The 20,332-nt window shown below is 38.3% G+C and overlaps 1 protein-coding gene across 2 annotated transcripts; it reads right to left on the reverse strand.

Annotated features, from left to right (window-relative positions):
- Positions 1-1,004: 1,004 nt before the first annotated feature.
- On the reverse strand, positions 1,005-19,908 carry OSGEPL1 (O-sialoglycoprotein endopeptidase like 1). 2 transcript variants are annotated; one of them, XM_069064549.1, is made up of 9 exons: positions 19,781-19,904; positions 16,648-16,899; positions 12,548-12,787; positions 9,652-10,034; positions 6,033-6,237; positions 5,794-5,942; positions 4,461-4,591; positions 3,243-3,314; positions 1,005-1,217 (listed from the first exon to the last, which is right to left on the reverse strand). In XM_069064549.1, exons 4-9 carry the CDS (start codon positions 9,817-9,819, stop codon positions 1,145-1,147), a joined length of 798 nt encoding a protein of 265 aa, XP_068920650.1. In that variant the 5' UTR covers positions 9,820-10,034; positions 12,548-12,787; positions 16,648-16,899; positions 19,781-19,904; the 3' UTR covers positions 1,005-1,144. The 2 variants fall into 2 exon arrangements, with proteins under 2 accessions (XP_068920650.1, XP_068920649.1); XM_069064548.1 differs by lacking the exon at positions 16,648-16,899 and having other exon boundaries at positions 9,652-10,039; positions 19,781-19,908.
- Between the last annotated feature and the right edge of the window lie 424 nt (positions 19,909-20,332).

Consider the following 20,332-nt stretch of genomic DNA (forward strand, 5'->3'; position numbering starts at 1 on the left):
AATAAGCAGGTGTTATGCCAGGAATACCAAACCATTGCTACCATGTCAACCATCACCTCCACTCAGATGCTGGTGGGGAGAAACCCAACCCTCTGAGTACAAGGGCCGTAGGAATTATAGCACCTCCCAGTCTAGCTTCCAGCTAGGCCCCACTGCCACTGTGTAGGGGAGCCATGCCCTGTAGAGATCTGACTCAGCAATGGGATATGCAGGCCCCTCTTCCTCAACAGCCCCAGTTATTAAAGACCTGGTAAAGAAGATTCTGGTGGTCCTAAGTCCTTAGCACTGTTAAATGGTTCAATGTCAGAAATTGATGTCATTTTGTCAATAGAAATGACAGTAAAGATGCATTACCATCTGCCTTGCTGCTGCTTCCTAAGGACCACTGAATGTGTCCATCTGGTATTTATAAGAGACTTGTAGCTGAGCTCTTATAAATTGTTACTCTTATTAGAATGAGCTCCCTAAGAACAAAATCTATTTTACTTTTCTGTCTGTATCCTTAGTGCTTGGCATATGGTAAGCACTTAATAATTAGTAAGCATTCATTCATTCATATTATAACTATCATAATATTGAGAAGGCACCAGTAACAAGTTTTCTTGGGCATTAGGTGAAGCACATTTTCACAGTAGTCCACTCCCTCACCTAAAAAGGCTTAGGGCCACCAACACAGACATTTATCAAGTTGTTGGGTACCCTCTATTACCTGGAGTTTGAGTAGAAAGCAAAAAGGGCTTTAGGGCTCCATCACATGGAATCTACACATGACAGGTTCACTACTGCTATCCCGTTTGGCTTACCCCTACCTTTGCTCTCAGGGAATATGTGCATGTGTCCCGTAGCCTTTAAGTGTGTTCGTATAATGAAAGAAAGAGACTTTCTCTATTTTATTCTACAACATTAGGCTACTGTTTCTCTGGTTATATTTATACTTTTTGTTATCAAAATTTTGACCCCTTAAAGTCCTATTTGACCTGTCAAACATAGAAGCATAATAGTGAAAGTGTGAAAGTACATAAAGAGAGCTTTAATGGATATTTACAATTTTACATCTTCTTGAATAGAGAATATAAAAATCCAGGACCTGGTACTAGCATTGAGTTAATACCTTTAGAAAATTCTTCTTAAAGAAAATCAAGGATCAGATCTTTAAACTTGGTACTTTTATGGCAGCTTCTCCAACTTGTTTTGATATATCCACTCCAAGAGGACATCTGTATTATAAAAAATGCAATGTATTACTATTTAAGTTTGATAAGTTCAGAGATTCATACAGACTAGGTTGATATTTGCACTGGTAAAGGGAAGATCCACAATGATGACCACAGACCATGAAAAATATAAATGGAAGGGTTTTTTTCTTTGGGGGGGGGGTGCGTCGGTGTGAAGATGGTAAGTATATCTTTCACCAATGTGGATCAGCTCCCAGAACACCCTGGAAGTGGGGCAGTCTTGGACAAGGAAGCAAAGACCTGGCCTTTGGAATCCTGCTAGGTTACAGATCTGGAGGTCTTCAGAGAGACCCCATTAATCATCTTTCTGGATGTCAGTTTTCTATGACATTCAAGAGATGAACTATACAATCTCTGGAGGTCCCTCCAAGATATAAATCTATGGTCCTTTGTTCTCCTGGGTGAGATGTTGGTCCCAGGTTTCTGTTTCCCTAAGATGAAGCTTGGACCAGAACCAAATAAAAAATCAAGCAGTCACATTACATGAGTTAGGGACAGAACTTTATCCAGGATTTAAAATTAATCAGGAGACCAGGTCCTACAACAATAGGCAATCTCAGTTAATAGGATTTGGCAGGATACAGTCTACATAGAAGATCTTTCTCCCATCTGTGGCGAATTCTGGTCTTTGAATAGACATATTACTGTTCTAGAACTATCCTTTATGGAAATAGTTAAACTGAATATGGGGGCGTTCTGAGTGACAGGAAAAACAACAACATATACTTACTTGATCATATATATATATATATATATCCCATATATATTTTATGCCAGACACTGTGCTAAGCACTTTACAAATATTTCATTAGGTAGATACTATTATTATCTCCATTTTACAGTTGAGGAAATTGAAGCAAACAGAGGTTAAGTGACTTGCCCAGGGTTATACACTAAGTGTCCAAGGCTGAATTTGAACTCAGGTCTTCCAGACTCCAGGTACTGCACTGTATCTACTGTACCACCAGCTGCCTATTATAAATTTCAACTTGTGATCACTGGTGACAACAGGTCACTTTTATATAGTTCTTCAGAGTTACAAAGTATTTTCATTACAACAATCCTGTGAAGAACTTCTAGCCTGTTTCTTACTATCCAAGTACATTAGAGCTAGAAATGATGAATGAAGAGAGTAGCTGCTAATAAATAACTTGCTATATATGCCACTATGTCTGAGGACTGAATCTGTTATATCCTCTCGCTACGTTCTAGGGAGTGACCCTTAACTGGGAAAAGTATGATAGGCCTCTGTTCAAAATGTCCATCAACAGTTTAGGGCAGGTGGGATGGAGGATGAGGTACCGAGGGCAGAACTTACATTTGTGGACCCAACTTCTGAAGAGCTGTTCCTGCTCTTTGGTGCTATGTGATATTGCTAAATGCCTCCCAAGGAACAGTCTCTTGCCCAGTATGTGCACAAGCTCATAGTAATCTAGTCCTGGGATTATGCTTACTCTAAAGAGAAAGAAGCAAGGTCCCCTTGCCATGGCTTAGTAAGCCTTAGCATTACCCTGGGTGGATACCATTGGACCAAAGAGTTTTCTTAGCTAGGGGGCTGGGCTGCCAGCATATCTGACTCTTTCAAACCACTTCTTATTGTTGTTCAGTAATTTCAGTTGGATCTGATCATGGCCACCTGTTCACAACTTTAAAAAAACTGAAGCACTGTTCACAATAGGTCTAAATTATATTATCATTAAGAAGTCTTTAAACAGTCAAGAATTGTTATCCTGGCTCCAGTAAATGAACTCTGTCTAGTTCATAACTCAATCTCTTTCAACTTTTATGATGTGATTTCTTAGACAGTCATAGTCAAATACTTCTTAGAAGAGTTCCACCTTCATATGGAAGCCAACAAAAGGAATTATGTGTGGCTTCCCTGCATATTTAAACTAACATTAATTATTAATAGAACTTCAATGAAAACTTGAGGTCACAAGAAGTTTAAATTAGTGCAGTGACATTTAGAAGATAGCTTTAAGAAGAAATAGGAATTGTGCCACTTACTTTGGTTCATATCGGATACCTTCCGTGTTGTGTAATATGCCCAGTCCTGCACGCAATTTCTCAATACCATTCCTAAAGAAGATATACAGAAATAAAATAAATAGTTCAAAGATTTAAAGAAAAAACGATTTGTGTTCTAGAATTGTGAATTCATCAGTGTGGGAAACTGCCTGTGCCGAAACTTTCTTCATTGATGTTTATCTATAACTTATAGTTTTTGATAGTTGCCTTGGGCATAGAAGGGTTAAGTGGCTTTTACATGGTCAAAAAGCTCATCTATGTTCAAAGTAGGACTTGAATCCAGATTTTTCTGACTCTGAATCCTGCCTCTGTATCTTACTATCTGAATTACAAGTGGTTTAACCTCTCTAGACTCAGTCAGTCAATCTACTGTACCCCAGGTACTGTGCTTCACTCTGGGGATAAAAGAAAGGTGAAAAACAGTTCCTTCCCCCAAGGAGCTTACGTTCTAATGGGGGGAGACAACGAACATGTATGTACAAATATGTACAAGCAAGCTACATATGGAATAAATAGGAAATAACCAACAGAGGGGAAGCCCTAGAATTAAGAGGAATGGGGAAAGGTTTCCTATAGAAAGTGGGATGCTAGCTGGAACTTTAAGGAAGCCAGGGAAGCCAAGAAATCTGCTGAGATGGAATAAGTGAAGACTGGATTGCAACAGAATACTATCAGGGATGATGGCAATGTCAGAGGAAAGAAGAGGGTAGGGTATGTTTGAGAGATGCTGTTAATTTGAGAAACTGACAGGCCTTGGCACAGATCTGATATGGGAGTGACAGATGGTGAGGAGTTGAAGATAACATCTAGCTTGCTAGCTTGGGGCCTGGAGGATGTGCCCCGGATAGTAATATGGAAATCTGGAAGGTGAGACATGGACATTTTTATAGGCAATAGGGAAGGAGGGAGAAATTAAGTCAGGAAGTCGGAAAGACTAAGGGAGCAATCTGTTGGAAGAGACAGGATGGAAAGGTATCACTTGTCCTGGTAGATACATTTGCCTCAGCAAAGAGTAGGGCCATCTCATCTGTACTATAACTGGAGGTCTATAATGTTCCTTCCAATTTTAAATCTTTCATCTTAGAATGTCTCTACTACAAAGTATTCCCTTTTATCAGCTTACTATTAGTAGACATAAGATGCTTCCACAGAACTAAAATTATGGTTTAATATAAAAATACATGTTGTTTTGCTCACCATGCAATCATAATTCCATTATCTGTGCAAAGTTTGAGAGGAGGACATAATAATATACAATTTGTTGCTTTTGTGACAATTTCTAAAGTTCTTTGAATATATAAGTTACTTGCAACACCTCCAGATACAACCTGAAAGAATTTAAAAGACTGAAATTAGCCACCACAAAAATATAAGTATGAACTAGTACTGTTTTATGTGAAGGTATTACATGTACTATGAATAAGAATTCCATGAGAAAATTTTGATGCTAGTAGTATTTTGCCCTGCTAAAATATTACATAATAAATTGTATACATCAAAAATACTTATCAATCACTTGCAGCAATTTTTTTGTTATGAAAATCAGCTTAATTTCCTTTATTCTGCTCCAAAATTTCCCCAAATCACCTTCAATTCCTGAAATATTCCATACCCTAGAACAATAATTATGGGTCTCTGGGGGCTTTCCAGCCTGAATTAAGGTCCAATAAAGCTGCAATGCTCTTGCAGTCAGGACATGCTATGGTTTCTTCTTCACCTCACATAATCACATACTTACAAGACTAATATGTGTGGCTACAAAGATCTTTTCTTCTTCATGTGTATTCTAAGAGAATTTGTGTCTTTGCTATACATCAAAACAAAGTGTTACTAATACTGTTTATAAGAAAAGTTGTAATTCAACAATACCACTTCTAGGGCTGTATCCCAAAGAGATAATAAAACTGGGAAAAGGACTCATATGTACAAAAATATTTCTAGCAGCAATTTTTGTGGTGGCCAAAAACTGGAAATTGAGGGGATGCCCATCAATTGGGGAATGGCTGAACAAGTTGTGGTATATGAATGTAATGGAATACTATTGTGCTATAAGAAATGATGAACAGGCAGACTTCAGAAAAACCTGGACTTATATGAACTGATGCTGAGTGAAGTGAGCAGAACCAGGAGAACACTGTACATGGTAACAATCATAATGTGCAATGATTGACTTACAGACTTAGCCCTTCTCAGCAATGTAATGACCTAAAACAATTCCAAAAGACTCATGATGCAAAATGCCATCCACATCCAGACAAAGAAATATGGAGTCTGAATGCAGAGTGAAGCAGACTATTTTCTTTTGTTTTTTTCTTTCTCATGGTTCCTCCCATTCATTCTAATTCTCTACACAACATGACTAATGTGAAAATATGTTTAATATGAATGTATATGTAAAGCCTGTATCAGATGGCATGTTGCCTTGGGGGGTAGGGAGAGGGAGAAAATTTAAAACTTGTGGAAGTGAATGCTGAAAACTAAAAATAAATAAATTAACTTGTTAAAAAAAAGAAAGGTTGTAAACACTCACCAATATTGCATTAGAAGGAGTTAGGAAACCTCTTTGTTGGCAAAATAGAATAGCGCGATGTGTTCGTTTAGCAATGTGGCTTGCTACTGTGTGCTGTACTGCTGCAGCAATATCAGCAGCACAGGATAAGATTTGTCCCTTCTCAATACCTGCAAAAATAAGACTTAGTGACTTTTAAATGTTTATTTCATGATGATTTATTATATATTCGATTTTCTTAAATATACACATACACACACCTTCTTCTTTTTCCTTTTGTGTTATTATTTTATTAACAGCAGTCTGAAGTCCAGAAAAAGAAAAATCACAATTTCTAGAGTAATGCAGGGGATGTTGAAAATCAAAATGTAATCTATTTCCTTGTTTGGCCAAATGTTCTATAGCCTTGCCTCCACTCATGGTGGAGTATGCTGGGTGTTTTATTAAAGAAAGTCTTCTCGCTACCTAGCAAAGAAAAAAAGTGCTTTGTAAGACATATTATAATTGGCATACATTTTTCAAGTTAGATGCAAAAAACCAAAATTCCATTACTGAATACCATATTATGAAAATATAATGTTTTTAAAAGTAAGATTGTGGCTAGTAGCCACTAAAAGTACAATTCATAGTAGTGGGTTGCTTGTAATAGATGGAGGCTGCTGCATCTGAGAACCAAAGAAAATAAATTCCTCATATTCATTGCTCTCCTTCTACTCTTCTACTTTGTTGGGGGGTGGGAGAGGGAAGGAGCTAGTTAGTTTAAAATTATGAAAACACTCCATTTTTCCAGGGGTTTTAGAAAGAGAAACTCACAATCTCCTTCTCTCCTCTTTGTTTTCAACTGTAGTGGAGATAGTAGTGATGGATACTGCTTCCCTAATCCTGAGGAACAGCAGTGGGGTTACCATCCACCATTCTATTTTGCCATGATTAACAGTGCTCTACGGGAGAGAAAGAAAGCTGCAACTTTCTATTGCCAATATTTCTCCAGTTTAATAAAATTTTATCTACAGTAAATGCCCTTTGGTTTTACACTTCTACAATGATCAAACAGCACATTACAGTTCACAAAGAACTTTAGAACAGCAGGCTTTGATATGGTGCTTTGAACTTTACACAACATTTTACATATATTATCTTATTCAAGTCTCACAACAATCCTGCGAGGTACTATGGGCATTTTTAATCTTTATTTTGCATATAAATAAACTGAGGCACAGAAAGGTTAATAACTGCCTTATCCATGGCTAGTTAACTCATGTCAGAAGCAGAATCTGAACCTAGGTCTTCTTGACTCCAAATCTAACACTGTGCCATTAGACTAGTATCCAATCCAGTCGAACATATACTTTTAAAAATACCTTCTCTGTGCAAATCACTGTACTTGGCCTTGGACATACACATATATACTAGACATTTATTTCTCCTGCGAAGATGCAACAGGGAAACAGATGAGTATATGCATGAAAACTTGAAAATATAAATAAATATAGGGATCATGGAAGGCATTATAAGTAGCACCCTAGCTGAGCCTTGACTAAAACAAGGGATTCTGTGAGATAAGGGAGGGGCACTTTAAAGCATGGGGGATAGATAGCCTGGAAAAAGGGAGGGAAAGGAAAGAATTAAATACTAAGCCTGGGAACAGCAAGGAAGTATTTGGTGAGAACACTGTGAAATAAATCCAGAAAGGCAGGCTGGAAGCAGATTATATATGGCTTTAGATGTTAAACTGAGGAGTTTGTTTTGTATCCTAGAAGGAGCCACTCAAGTTTCCTAGATGGGGGAAAGAAAGAAAGGAAGGGAATAAGTATTAAGTGCCTACAAATGTGCCAGACACAGTGCTAAGCGTTTTAGAAATATTATCTCATTTGATCCTCATAATAAACCTAGAAGGGAAGTGTTATTATTTCTATTTTACAGATGGGAAACCTAGAAAGATGGAGGTTAAGTGACTTGCCCAAGGGCACAGATCTAGTAAAAAAGTGCCTGAAGCCATATTTGAACTTGGTCCTTTTTCACTCTAGGTTCAGTGATCTATCTACTGAACCACCTAGATGGAAGAGTCTTGAGAGGTCATCAGTCCAAAGATCACTTAGGTGGTAAGTAAGCACCAAAGGCAGGATATGAACTCCTGTGACTCTAGAACCAACGCCTGATCCATTTTACCACATCTATAAAGCAATGAGAACAAAACCCACAGGAGCTAGTAAGATCACAGAGAAGGTATAGAAAAAGGACAGGGTGTGGAAAAGAGTCTTTATGGATGTCCTTTTTTTTTAAAGGCCAGCACATCAATAATAATCCAGTAAATGAGACTGAGGAATAGTTAGACAAGTAATTAAGCATGAATGTATTTATTAAATACTTATTCTGTGCCAAACATTATGCTAGTGCTGATAATACTAATGTAGAAGTGAAATAGTCTCTCCTAGGAGCTTAACCTTTTCATACACAGAGGCAACACATACACAGGAGGGGTGGCCAAGGAAGGAAGTATCTTGGGATTCATAGAGATGTGGAATTGAGCAGCCAAAAGATGCTCCTTTTCCAGGAGTATAGTACTAACTGGAGATGGGTGGTGGTAGTGGTCGTCACCAGGAGAAAAAGATAGTCAACAGTTGTCAAAAACCTGAATAAGAAGGATAAAGACTAAGAAACGGTCATTGGAGTTAGCAGTTAAGATCATTAGCAATTTCAGTTGGTTGGTGACCTGGGAAATAAGAAAGCAAAAGGCCAAGAACTGAAGTTGAAAGGAACTGTAAGCAACAAGCACCAGCAGTTTTTCTAGGAGTTTGGCTATGAAGAAAGGAGCTACAGGACAAGAGTATGAGGGATAGTAGGATCAAATGAAAGTGGTTTGCTTTTTTTGTTGTTGTTTTTAGGAGAGGGAAGATTTGGGTCTGATACAACAGAAAGAACTAGGGACTCAAAGGACTTAGGTTCAAATCCTGGCTTTGCTGTTTCCTACCCCTGTGACCTTGGACAAATTACTTTCTCTCTGAGCCTTGGATTCTTCACCTGCAAAATGGGAGGTAGTAGAATTTCATGGCCTCTGACATTTCTTTCACTTCTCAATCTATGATTTTATGATATCTCCTTTAATAATCAGACAGAGGGAAATCAGTTTTTGTAGCCACCAATAAAAGGTTTTTAGGGGTGAGGTCTACTAATTAGGATAATTTTGAAATATTTTTGAAATTTTCAAGTTTCATTTCAAAATACAACTTTAAATCTTAGAGGTTTTGCAAACTCTTTAAAACTAGAATGATACATAAAAGAAAAATGTCTACTTTAGATTTATAGAAACTATACTAAAAAAAAATTCAGCATACTACAGAGTTCCATCCTATACTCAATTTCCAATTTGATCTCTTACTATAGATAAAGTCTTTATGGACTATTCTACCTAATTGAGGTTATTAAAAATATTGAATTGAACAATATTAGAGTTACTTTATTTATAACTGAAATTGACAGGTACTAAAATATTGTTGACTGATACAAATTTATTAAATACTTACTATGTGCTACCCTGGAAACACACACACACACACACACACACACACACACACACACACACACACACACACACACTAATAGCTAACATTTGTATAGCATTTACTAAGTGCCAGGCACTGTGCTAAGCACTTCACACTTATTATCTCTTTTGATCTTCATAACAACGCTGGGATTTATGTGTTATCATTATTCGCATTTTACATATGAGGAAAACAGAGATTAAGTGAATTGCCCAGAGGCACACAGTTATTAAGTATCTGAGTCTACTGCTGAACTCTGGTCTTCTTGACTTCTCTCCACTGTACCACCTAGCTGTCCCCAAAACAAAAAGAAATGAATTCTTAGATTAACTCTTACCTTGTCAAGCATGTCACCTGGTGCTATATCTAGTGATTTTCCAAGCAGAAGAAAATCTGAAATACCTTGAACTATGGCCAGTAAACAGTGACCGCCAGAGACTAAAAGAACTAAGAAAGGAAAATCCACTTTATTAGTTATTCTAATAGTAAGTGCATGTGCTTCCATGTGATGAATAGGAATGAAAGGCTTCCTGTATTGGTTCACCAGTTGTAAGCTATACTCCAAGCCTACTCCCAGGCTTAACCCAAGTCCTGGCTTCACAGTAGTTGCAATTGCTGAGAGTTCATTTGGGGTGACTCCACTGGTAGAAAGAGTTTCTTTCACTATTTGTTCAATGTTTTCTCTGTGAAGTTGCTGTGCAACTGAAGGAATAATCCCACCTGTTCTGAGAGAAAAATGGTCATGAGTTTATCATATCAAACAATAAGACCTCAAAACTGAAAGCCTGGCTGTGAAATGAACCAATCATCCTGGGGAACAACTTGGAACTATGTCCAAGGGGCAAACAAACTGTACATACCCTTTGATCTAGCAATGCCACTACTAGGTCTATATACAAAAGAGATCATTAAAAAAGGGAAAAGGACCTACATGTGCAAAAATATTTATAGCAGCCCTTTTCACAAAATATTGAAAATGGGGGGGGGGTGCCCATCAATTGGGCAATGGCCGAACAAGCTATGGTATATGAATGTACTGGAATACTACTTTGCAATAAGAAATGATGAACAGACAGACTTCAGAAAAACCTGGAAAGATTTGTATGAACTGATGCAAAGTGAAATGAGCAGAACCCAGAAAACATTGCACAAAGCATCAGCAACATTGTGTTATGATCAACTATGAATGACTCAGCTCTTCTCAGCAACACAAAAATCCATGACAGTACAAAGGAAAATGCTATCCAGATAAAGAACTGATGGACTCTGAATTGCAGATTGAAGCATATTTTTTCACTTACTTTATTCTTTCTTATGTTTTTTTCTTTTGCTCTGTTTCTTCTTTCACAATTGTGATTAATATGGTAATATTTTTACATGATAGCACATGTATAAATTAGAACTCAAAATCTTGTAAAAATGAATGCTAGAAATTTTCTTCACATGTAACTGGGGGAAAAATACTATTTAAAAACAAACAAACAAAAAACCCTGAAAGTCTGTATTCATCAAACTTTACCTTCTCTCCTAGTACAAGAATAATTTTAAAAGCATATTTTTCTTTTTCTTTTTTTTTTTTAAGCAATCGGGGTTAAGTAACTTGCTCAAGGTTACACGGCCAGTTTTTTTGTGTGGGTGTTAAGTATCTGACACCAGAACCTATCCCAGGTCTCCTGACTCCGGGGTTGGCGCTATTACTCATGTGCCACCTAGCTGCCCCTGAAAGCATATTTTTCAAACTAAATAGTTTAAAACTTCTAGAAAAAAAAATCTCACCAAAGGAACATTCTAACAAAGGCTGGTAAAAGTGTATTTGTCTGATATCTTGCAAACCTAATCAAAGGGGCTCAAAATAAAAAGGATACACGAGGGAGAAAACTGCCTATATTTATCCAACAAGCTTCAGTGAAGAAAGAATAGTGACTGAGACATCAGGAAGTTCACAAGAAATTAAATCTAAGGGGCCTTTAGCAAAATTCACACTTAAAATTTTCCACACATAAATGCCTAAGTGTAGTCAACAAGAAACAGGAAATACATTTTAATGAAAATTTGAGCTCATAAGTATAACTGGGGCCTGGTGAGATGAAACTCATGACTAGATGGTACATACAGATGGATATACTTTATCCAAATGAAAAAGGAGAATTAAATGGGGAATTTGCAAAAAACTATAAGCACATACCCATAACTCCCCCACCAGGCCTCAGCTGCCATCTTACCTTCAAAGCTTTCTCTTCCTAATGGTTAGTTCCTCCCAGGACTTCTATTTTGAGGAACTTTTCAGGCCTATCACCCTTCATCCCTCTCCTAGCTCTGTTCCTCACTCCTGATTTTGCCATCATGCCCCTCTATATGGATCCTCCCTCGCTTTTCAGTTTTCTTTCATATACTATATTCCTCTATTAGAATATAAGCTCCTTGAGGGAAGGTACTATCTTCTTCTTGTATTTGTATTCCCAGAACTAAGCACAGGGCTTAGTAAACGCTTAATAATACTTACTGACTTATTCTTGAATGCCTGAGCTGAGTAGTTCAGATAGACCCTGAAATCAGGCCTGCCCCTTCTCTTGAAGGGGACCAGGAAGTAGGTATGTAAGTACTACTAAGGTAACAAATAAGAAACCTTACTAACATTGGATGGACTAATCATAATAGGTTGTGAAGTTCTTAATTCACTATTTCATTTAATAAGTTCCTTTTGCTTTCTGTTGATTAACTTTCTAACAGTGCAAGGCAGTATGAGATTAAGGGACACTATAAGTGATATAAGATCTCAGAGAATGGGGAAATCAGTGTGGGCTTAACAAGGCAAGGGAAGTTTCAAGAAGGAAGGTAGGCTCTTAAAAAAATGATGACAATTTAAAGAGGTGGAGAAAGGGTTCTCAAAGAAGGTATATTTTCTCATCTCTTCTTTGTGGCCAACTTGATGATTATAAATACCTGATGTTAAGAGAAACTTAGCTTTGAAGAGTACTAGACATGGGTCAGAGACCTGATCTTGAGCCCCAGGTGTACTTACTGTGTGACATTGACTGGGCAAGTCCCTTTACTTCTCTACATCTCAACTTTCTTATCACTACTTTCTAGGATTACTGGGAAGATCAAATGTCATCATCAACATAGGTAAAAGTGCTTAATTACAAAATCTTACATAAATTAATGCTATTCTTACCATACAACAAATACAAAAGGATTATTTCTACTAATTTATTTTTGGACAGGCTACTTACTTCAAGTGAACTTCAGTTTGGGAGTGTATTGCTTCTCCTAGGATTTTGCCAGTTTCATCCACCACAGCAGCTGCTGTATCATCACAACTGGTTTCAATCCCTAATACTAGTTTATGAAGAAACTGTTTCCCAATATGAAAAGTAAAACTTCTTAAAAATCCATGTACTTGCCATTTGGGCAATCTATAAAGAACCCCCGATGTCTTATTCAGTGTCAGCATAATAAATCTATAAATATGCCTAGAAAAGAGCCACAAGGAGAAACATGTATTAAGATGTGAATTTTATGCACAACAAAGAAAAAAGATTCAGAAATCTAATATAATAATGATAGACTTGAAAGCTATTTACATTCTCCTTCAGTTTTAAATTACAGGGAAGCTCATAAAAACTAGCAGTAATTTCTTTTTTAAAATACCACATAAATAGAACCCTGCTATTTGAGGGGGAAAAGGAATACAAATAGGATTCAGGATTTTATATTAGTAATTTTATAAATAGGGTTTACGTCTTTATGAAATGTTTAACATAAAAAACCCTCAAGTATTATACCATATTTGTTTAGTGAGGGATTTCTCCTCTTCCTAAGTGAAAACCATCTCCATGGGAACAGAGTTCTGGAGCCATTAGATCTAGAGCCTAACCCTTTTGGGGATTTTGGAGAAGCAACCTGGGTAATTCATACAACTTAACCCAGCTGCTCCAGAGGAAGATGAAACAAGGCTACTGCTGGAGTTTGTGAAAAATGATGCATTAGTATGGAACTTATCAATGACCTCAACTGTAAATGTTTTGTTGGAAGGAACCTTAAGCAGGGCAGAAAGCTCAGAAACAGCAAGTGGTATCCTGAAGTGGCTTAGGATAGATCTGTTGGTGCTTTAAGGAAACTAGGAGGACAAGAAATATAGTATAGGCCTTCAAAAACCTGACTAGCTACCTCACACAGCTTTTTTTGATCTTTATGTTATACACTGACGCCAGCATAAATAGCTTGTGAGTTAGTCTTACACTACCAGAAGTCTAGTGTAGGGGGGAAGCAAGGACACTATCTTATTTACTAGCTATTCTTGACCCCGAAAAATTTCAATACTATATGTATGGAGCTTGTTTTTAGCATGAATGGAAAACTCGTTGACCAGTATTTTGACAAGCATTAAGTCAGATGGCACCATCTAAAAATAGGAGGCTGTCTTTACCATCACTTCAGTATAAGAAAGGCATCAGGGACTATGATGAATTACAAAGTGGCGGGTGTGGTGGTGAAGGTAATCATTGACAAAATGCACTATATTAAAGCTTCAAACCAAGGAAATCATGTCTAAGGATCTGGAACTTTTTTTCAAAAAGGATATGCTACCTGAACTGGTAAAAAAAAAACAAACATAGCTCTAAAGCTAATCTTGATTACCCAGTTTGAACTGGGATGAGGGTCTCCAATTCTGATACTAGCCATGAAGAAGAGATGCAATGCTTAAGGAATTAAGCTAAAGGTAAACTACTGTTGAGGGAGTGGCAAAAGTTGAAACTATAATGGAGTAATGGTCTATAAAGAAGGGGAATACTGGAGCCAGCTTGACCAGGCATGAAAGGCAACTGTTAAATTTTTTTGCCTTTTTTTTTTTTGGAGGGGGGAAGACAGGGCTAGTGTATAAAGTGTCTGAGGCCAGATTTGAACTCAGGTCCTCCTGACTCCAGGGCTGGTGCTCTATTCACTCTGCCACCTAGCCGCCCCAAAACTGTTAAATTTTCAATGACAGAATTTAAACTTGAGAAATTGGCAACCACTATGAATCAGGGACTGATTTACTGTTTTATTTTCTGGATTTGAGAAACTATCAATAATGCAGACTAAACTTATTAGGGTATCATGTTCACTTTCTCCTCAATCCCCTTGCAGATCCCATTATTAAACATTTACCGGTAAACTCCTGGCTACAAGAGATCTTCCAAGGTGAAAGAAGGTAATTGCTGTTAATGAAAGTTGAGTAACTCTTGGCTAGTAAAGTCCTCAGTTCTGTACAATGGAAAGAGTGATGGATTTGATGTTAGAGGACCTATGTTCAAAGCTTGGTTCTGCTACTTATTACCTATATCTAAACCTATGATCTTATACAGGCAAGAGAAAAGTCTGGATCTGGTGGAAAACAGGTTTTACAAGATCAAAAAGACAGTGCATCTAGAGCAGTGGTAACTAAAGTGGGCACAAGTACCCTAGGCAATAACCAGGAAAATCCACTGAGGAGCATGAAGAAAATATAAGAACTAAATATAGACCAACATCTCACAGTACGTACCAAGACAAGTTCCAAATGGATACGTGACTTAGATATAAAAAATACCATAAACTAGAGAAGCAAGTTAGAAATTGCTTTTAGAACTATGGATAGGGGAACAGTTTGTGACCAAACAAAGGATAAAGAAGATCAAAGAAGACAAAATGGACAATTTTGATTACAAAATTTTTTTGTTCAAACAAATGCCCCTATAATTAGAAGGGAAACAGGCAACTGGGGAAAATCTTTGCAATAACTTTCTGATAAGGATCTCATTTCCAAGATACATAATGAAATGATTCAAAAGTATAATAGCCATTTCCTAACTTTTAAGTTGTCAAAGGCTATGAAGAAATAGTTTGAAGAGGAAAAAATTCAAGCTATCAAGATCTATATGAAAAAATATTCCAAATCACTAATAGAGAAAAGCAAATCAAAGAAACTCTGATGTTCTACCTCATACTCATTAGATTGACAAAGTTAGAAAAAAGAAAATGTCATGCTGGAAAGACTTTAGGAAAATAGGCATATTAAAGCACTGATGGGGGTATTGTGAAATGATCCAGTCACTCTGGAAAGCAATTTGGAACTACTTCCCCAAAGTTATAAAATATTAATACCCTCTGATGCAGCAATACTGTGTCTATACCTGAAAAAGATTAAAGGACCTATATATACAAAAATACTGATAGCGTAAAAAACTGGAAACTAAGGTGGCACCCATTAGTTACAGAATGAATGAAAAAAAATATGGTATATGGACAATGGAATAAGACTAAAGAAATGATAAAAATCAAAATTCCAGAGAAATCTGGAATGACTTGCATGAACTAATAAAAGTAAAGTGAGAGAAGCCAGGAGAATAATTTATAATATAATGACAAATTGTGAAGACAAGTAACTTTGAAACACCTGAGAACTCTAATCAACTCAATGGCTAACCACGATTCCAGGATTGATGATAAAGCATGCTATTCACCTCTTGACATAGAGGTGATGGAATCAGGGTACAGAAGACCTAATTTTTGGATATGGAAATTTGTTTTACTTGATTGTACAGAACTTTCACAAAGGTTTGTTTTTTTTCCCAAAGGTAGAAGAGAAGGAAGATAGATATGTTAATTGAAAAAAAGAAAGAATTTAAAAATAATAGATCTGTAAATAAACTGTTTATTAAGGTTATAGCTGTTAGCTGCCTTTCCTGCTCTCTTTCCTCCAGCCAAACAAGAGCTATGCTAGATAGTGATCCATAGGAACTCCAGAGAACATCTGGCTTGTCACCTAGCCAGGGATCCACATACCACCTCAACTCCTGGGGACCTCAAGCTGCAAGAGGAACCAGCAGTTCTGCTAATCCACTGGCATGGATCCTTCTAGGGCTTTAAGTTTGGGGGATGGAGACCACTGATCTAAAGAACATAAAAATTAGTGAACCTTTGGAGCTCGTGTGCAGATTTCTTGGTGCTGAAAGGGAATGAGCAACATTCTAGTTGTGGTGAATGATTTGAACTGTTATATATAGGTCTTTACAACCAGCCAACCATGGTGGCCAACATATTATAGGGGAAGCAATCGTGGTGTAAAACTTCAAAACCAGGATTTACTCAGATTAAGGTTGAAGTTTTAAGAGTAAGTGACGCAACGGAGTATTTAGTCCAGTAAAAATTAAGAAATATGGAACTATGCTATAACAGTATTAAGGAGATTCATAGATGGAATGTTTTACTTGCACTCTACTAAACATTTTGGAGTCACTGAAGCCCAAGATATAAGCCTGAGGCCAATCAGGATGATGTATTTTTGTTATGAGTCTGTAAGACCACTTACAATAATTCTATAGCTTTACTTTATACATGTTGATGTTTGGGTAAGAGCCACAGGGCATTGCCCTGTGTGGAGTTTCAGAGGAAGGGAAAGATCTTGAGACCTATGACCAATTTGTATTCTACTAAGAAAAGAGAGTCATGACTTCATGGCTTCAGCCCAAAAGAGCACAGAGAGCAGGAACAGTAGTAATTCTAGTTTCTTCTCCAGGACTGCAGCTGGGAAATAGAGTCCTCCTGTGAAACCTTGGGGTCCCTGGAAAAACACAAAATAAGGGAATGGAGGAGAGTTACCCTGTACCAAGAAGATGAAAAATCAGTCAGCTCCCCAAAGAGTGTCAAGGACCCTCACAAAGAAAATTCATTGCTACCACTTGCTCAGAGAGAACTAGGGGGACTTTGCAGAAAATAGGAGGGCAGGAATATGGGCAAGTTAAGGAATTGGGACCTACATATCAACATGCATTTATAAAGTGTCTACTATGCATCAGGCTAAGGTTACAAAGGATCCTTATATGCTAAGCATAAAAAGACAAAAATGAAACCATATCTGTCCTCAAGTAGTTTATAATCCATTGAGGAAAACAACATGTACATACAGAATTATACACAAAATAAATACAAGGTAGTTAGTGGCAGGAGGGGAGGTGGTTTGGGTGTTGGGGGGATGGGGTCAATAACTTACAAGAATAAGGAATGGATTCATGAAGGTGGTATTTAAGAAAGAAAAAGGACTCTTTTTTTTAAAGTAAATAATAGATTTTTATATATAGCAGAGGTGAGAAGGCAATGCATTCCAGGAATGGTGGATATACAGTACAAAGTTCTGGAGATTAGAGTACCATGTGGGAGGAAGAGAGGTGGCTGGATCAGAGTACATTCAGGGGAGTAATGTATAATGAGGCTAGAAAAATAGGGTTCAGATTCCGAAGGGCCTTGAAAGATAAAAAGAGGATTTCATAGTATATCCTAGAGGCAACATGGAGATGTTAGAGTTTATTTAGAAGAGAATGACAAGCACAGATCTATGCTTAAGGAAACTAAAATGATAAGGCTGAGAGAATTTGGGACACTTGAAGGATGGCAGCACCCTTGACAGATAGATGGAAGTATGGAAGAGAGGGTGAGTTTTGGGGAAAAGATAATGAGTTATGTTTTGGACATGTGTTTAAGGTCCTGAGGATATCCACTTAAAAATATCCAACAGGCAATTGATGATTTGGGACAAAAGGTCAGGAGAGAGACCTTTTATATGGATATATAAATCTGTTAGTTATCTGCATAAAGATGATGAGATTTGAGTATATCACAAAGCAGAGAAAGAGAAGGAGATCCGTGATAGAATCTTGGGGTAGACCCACAATTAGTAGACAAAATATGGATGACAAGCTAGTGAAGGACACTAAGAAGTAGCAAGACTGGTTGGAGAACCACAAAGGCACCATTAGCCAATTTGCACCTTGACCACAAGATGGTTCAGATTGAGACATCCTGGTTAAGTTCCAGATCAAGAAAATATCCAGAATACCACAAGGGCTGATTTGTCTATAGCAGACATCTGCACAGATAGGGAGAGATAATGAATTTAAAGGCAGTTGTACTTTTTTTTTTTTAATAAGCAATCAGGGTTAAGTAACTTGCTCAAGGTTACACAGCCAGTTATTTCTGGGTGTGGTGCTAAGTGTCTGAGCCCGGGATTAGATCCCCCAGTCATCCTGACTCTGGGGCCGGTGTTCTTACTTGTGGTGCTACCTGGCCGCCCTGCAGTTGTACTTTTTGACTGCTACTCCAACACTGCTAATATCAGAGACAGATACAAACTAGGGAAACTATTATCTCAAGGGCAGGAGATAGCTCCATTCACCTTAGGTCCCTAACTAGAAAGGTAGGTTACATATGACTGAGGATATTTGTTTCTCCATGGCAAAATAGTTACCAGTGAAGTACCAAGGGGAAGCACTGATGGGAAGATGGGAAAAGAGCAATGTGGCAGAGAACATCAGTGTGAAGGGAGTGAAATCTGGCCTTTGCTCTTTCTGGGGAGATACCTAGGACAGTTCCTTAAGTTACCTAGCACAAGTTCCTAAGGGCAAGTTGGCACAATGGAGGAAATGGAGGGGATAGATATGTAATCTTTTTAAGATACTTTACTAGGTAAATGAAGCTGATCTATATTTTAAGTCCCAGTGCTTATAAAGGGAGATAGTTACTACCTTCAGGGGAGTTCCATATATTTATGTTTCCACGCTCTCCCTGGGAAAGGGCAAAGTATATTTGAGATGTTTATGTAAGGAGGGAAGGTCTGAAACAGAAGTTATATTTCAACATTTTGGAGGGAGGAAGGGAGGGGAAAAGAGGAGGGGCCCAGACCTATGATTTCCCTGATATGGAGAAAACCTGTGAAGAATTTCTACTAGCATATTACAATCTTCCCTACTCATGTCTTACAGTTGCCTGAAATACTGAGAGGTTAAGTGATTTACCAAGAAATATGAAGGCAGTATATGTCAGAGGAAGGAATTTGAACCTATGTTTTCCTGACTCCAAGGCTACTTTTCAATCCCCTACCATATTAGGCTTCCCATTTCATAGATTCAAGTAAAATGAGTCCGAAATTCAGAACAGAGATCTCAAACGGTTATATCTTTTTTCCCCAAACAGTTCAGCATTTACAGCTTTTCCCCTCCTTTTTACAAATCACAAAGTGCACACCCTGGGCATTCGTTCAAATGTAAAATAGATTTTTAAAATTCATACCATACACGGGATTTCCCTTTGAAAAACCCTAGTGTTTCACTAAAAACATAAACAAATCAAGGGGAAAACAGTGATCTTGTCAGGACTCGGTTGTTAGCTGGAGTGGGCTTCAGAGACTAAGGCCATGGCAATTTTTCTTTGACTCTGTGTGACAGGTGAGAGGTGGGGATAGAATTATCAGATTTCGGGGTCAGTCTCCCAGCACCTGGGGCTCAGACCCCTCCCCCACCCCCGCCCCCGCCCCACGCGGTCACGTGCCAAAGGAGCCTAGGTTTGTAGTCACTGGAATAACTTTCGCTCGAGTAATGGGGGCCAGGAAATGACCTTTGGGGAGACCGAGAAGCCACAAGTCTTAGGGGACGACAGTTTGCTCCACTTACTTTCTTTCAAGAAGGAACGTGGGAGGTGTCTCCTTAGGTCCCTACTTAACAGCCACAGCAGCTCTTTTGTGGTCCAGCAGCGTGTGCGCGTGCGCGAGGAAAGCCTCTGTTCAGTACGCGGCGCAGAGAGATGACGCAAGCAAAGTTGATGGAAGGTCACGTGAACAAATAGGACTCTGAGCACGCAGGCTGGGAAGTTTATACTTTCAGAGCTTGGAGGACATCAGAGGCGCTAGGCAGCTGGGTGCTCAGTTTTAGGGGGTTTCAAACTTTTTCTCCCAGGGAAGTATGGTGGGGTGGCAGCAGGGATCTCCGCGCTTCTTAGACAAGCCGGGAAAGAAGTGCTTACACTGCCCCTGCGTAGGTGGGGTTGTGTGGGCAGATGGAAGGGGTCCCCTTCTCGCAGCGGGGATGGGGGGGTGCTGCTCCTGAGAGCCCAAATTGACAAACGAGGTGTAAAAAAACCAGGGCCCCTTCATTAGTTTTGCTGATTTTCTAAGAAAGTAATGAGGGGGGGGGGGGGTGCGGAGCAGGAAGAAGCTAATGTAGATT

Source organism: Petaurus breviceps, unplaced genomic scaffold (assembly GCF_028583685.1).
Source record: "Petaurus breviceps papuanus isolate PSGF00001 unplaced genomic scaffold, PetGlider_PUasm1.0 90638, whole genome shotgun sequence".
NCBI classification, from domain to species: domain Eukaryota; kingdom Metazoa; phylum Chordata; class Mammalia; order Diprotodontia; family Petauridae; genus Petaurus; species Petaurus breviceps.

What these genes read in the sequence shown, in the direction of transcription:
- OSGEPL1 (XM_069064548.1), bottom strand. Translation starts at nt 12,768, where the DNA reads ATGCTGACACTGAATAAGACATCGGGGGTTCTTTATAGATTGCCCAAA. An exon ending in CAAACTGAAGTTCACTTGAA is followed by an intron (nt 10,040 to 12,547) that starts GTAAGTAGCCTG and finishes TTTTTCTCTCAG; the next exon opens with AACAGGTGGGATTATTCCTT. An exon ending in CTCCTTCTAATGCAATATTG is followed by an intron (nt 4,592 to 5,793) that starts GTGAGTGTTTAC and finishes AAATTCTTTCAG; the next exon opens with GTTGTATCTGGAGGTGTTGC.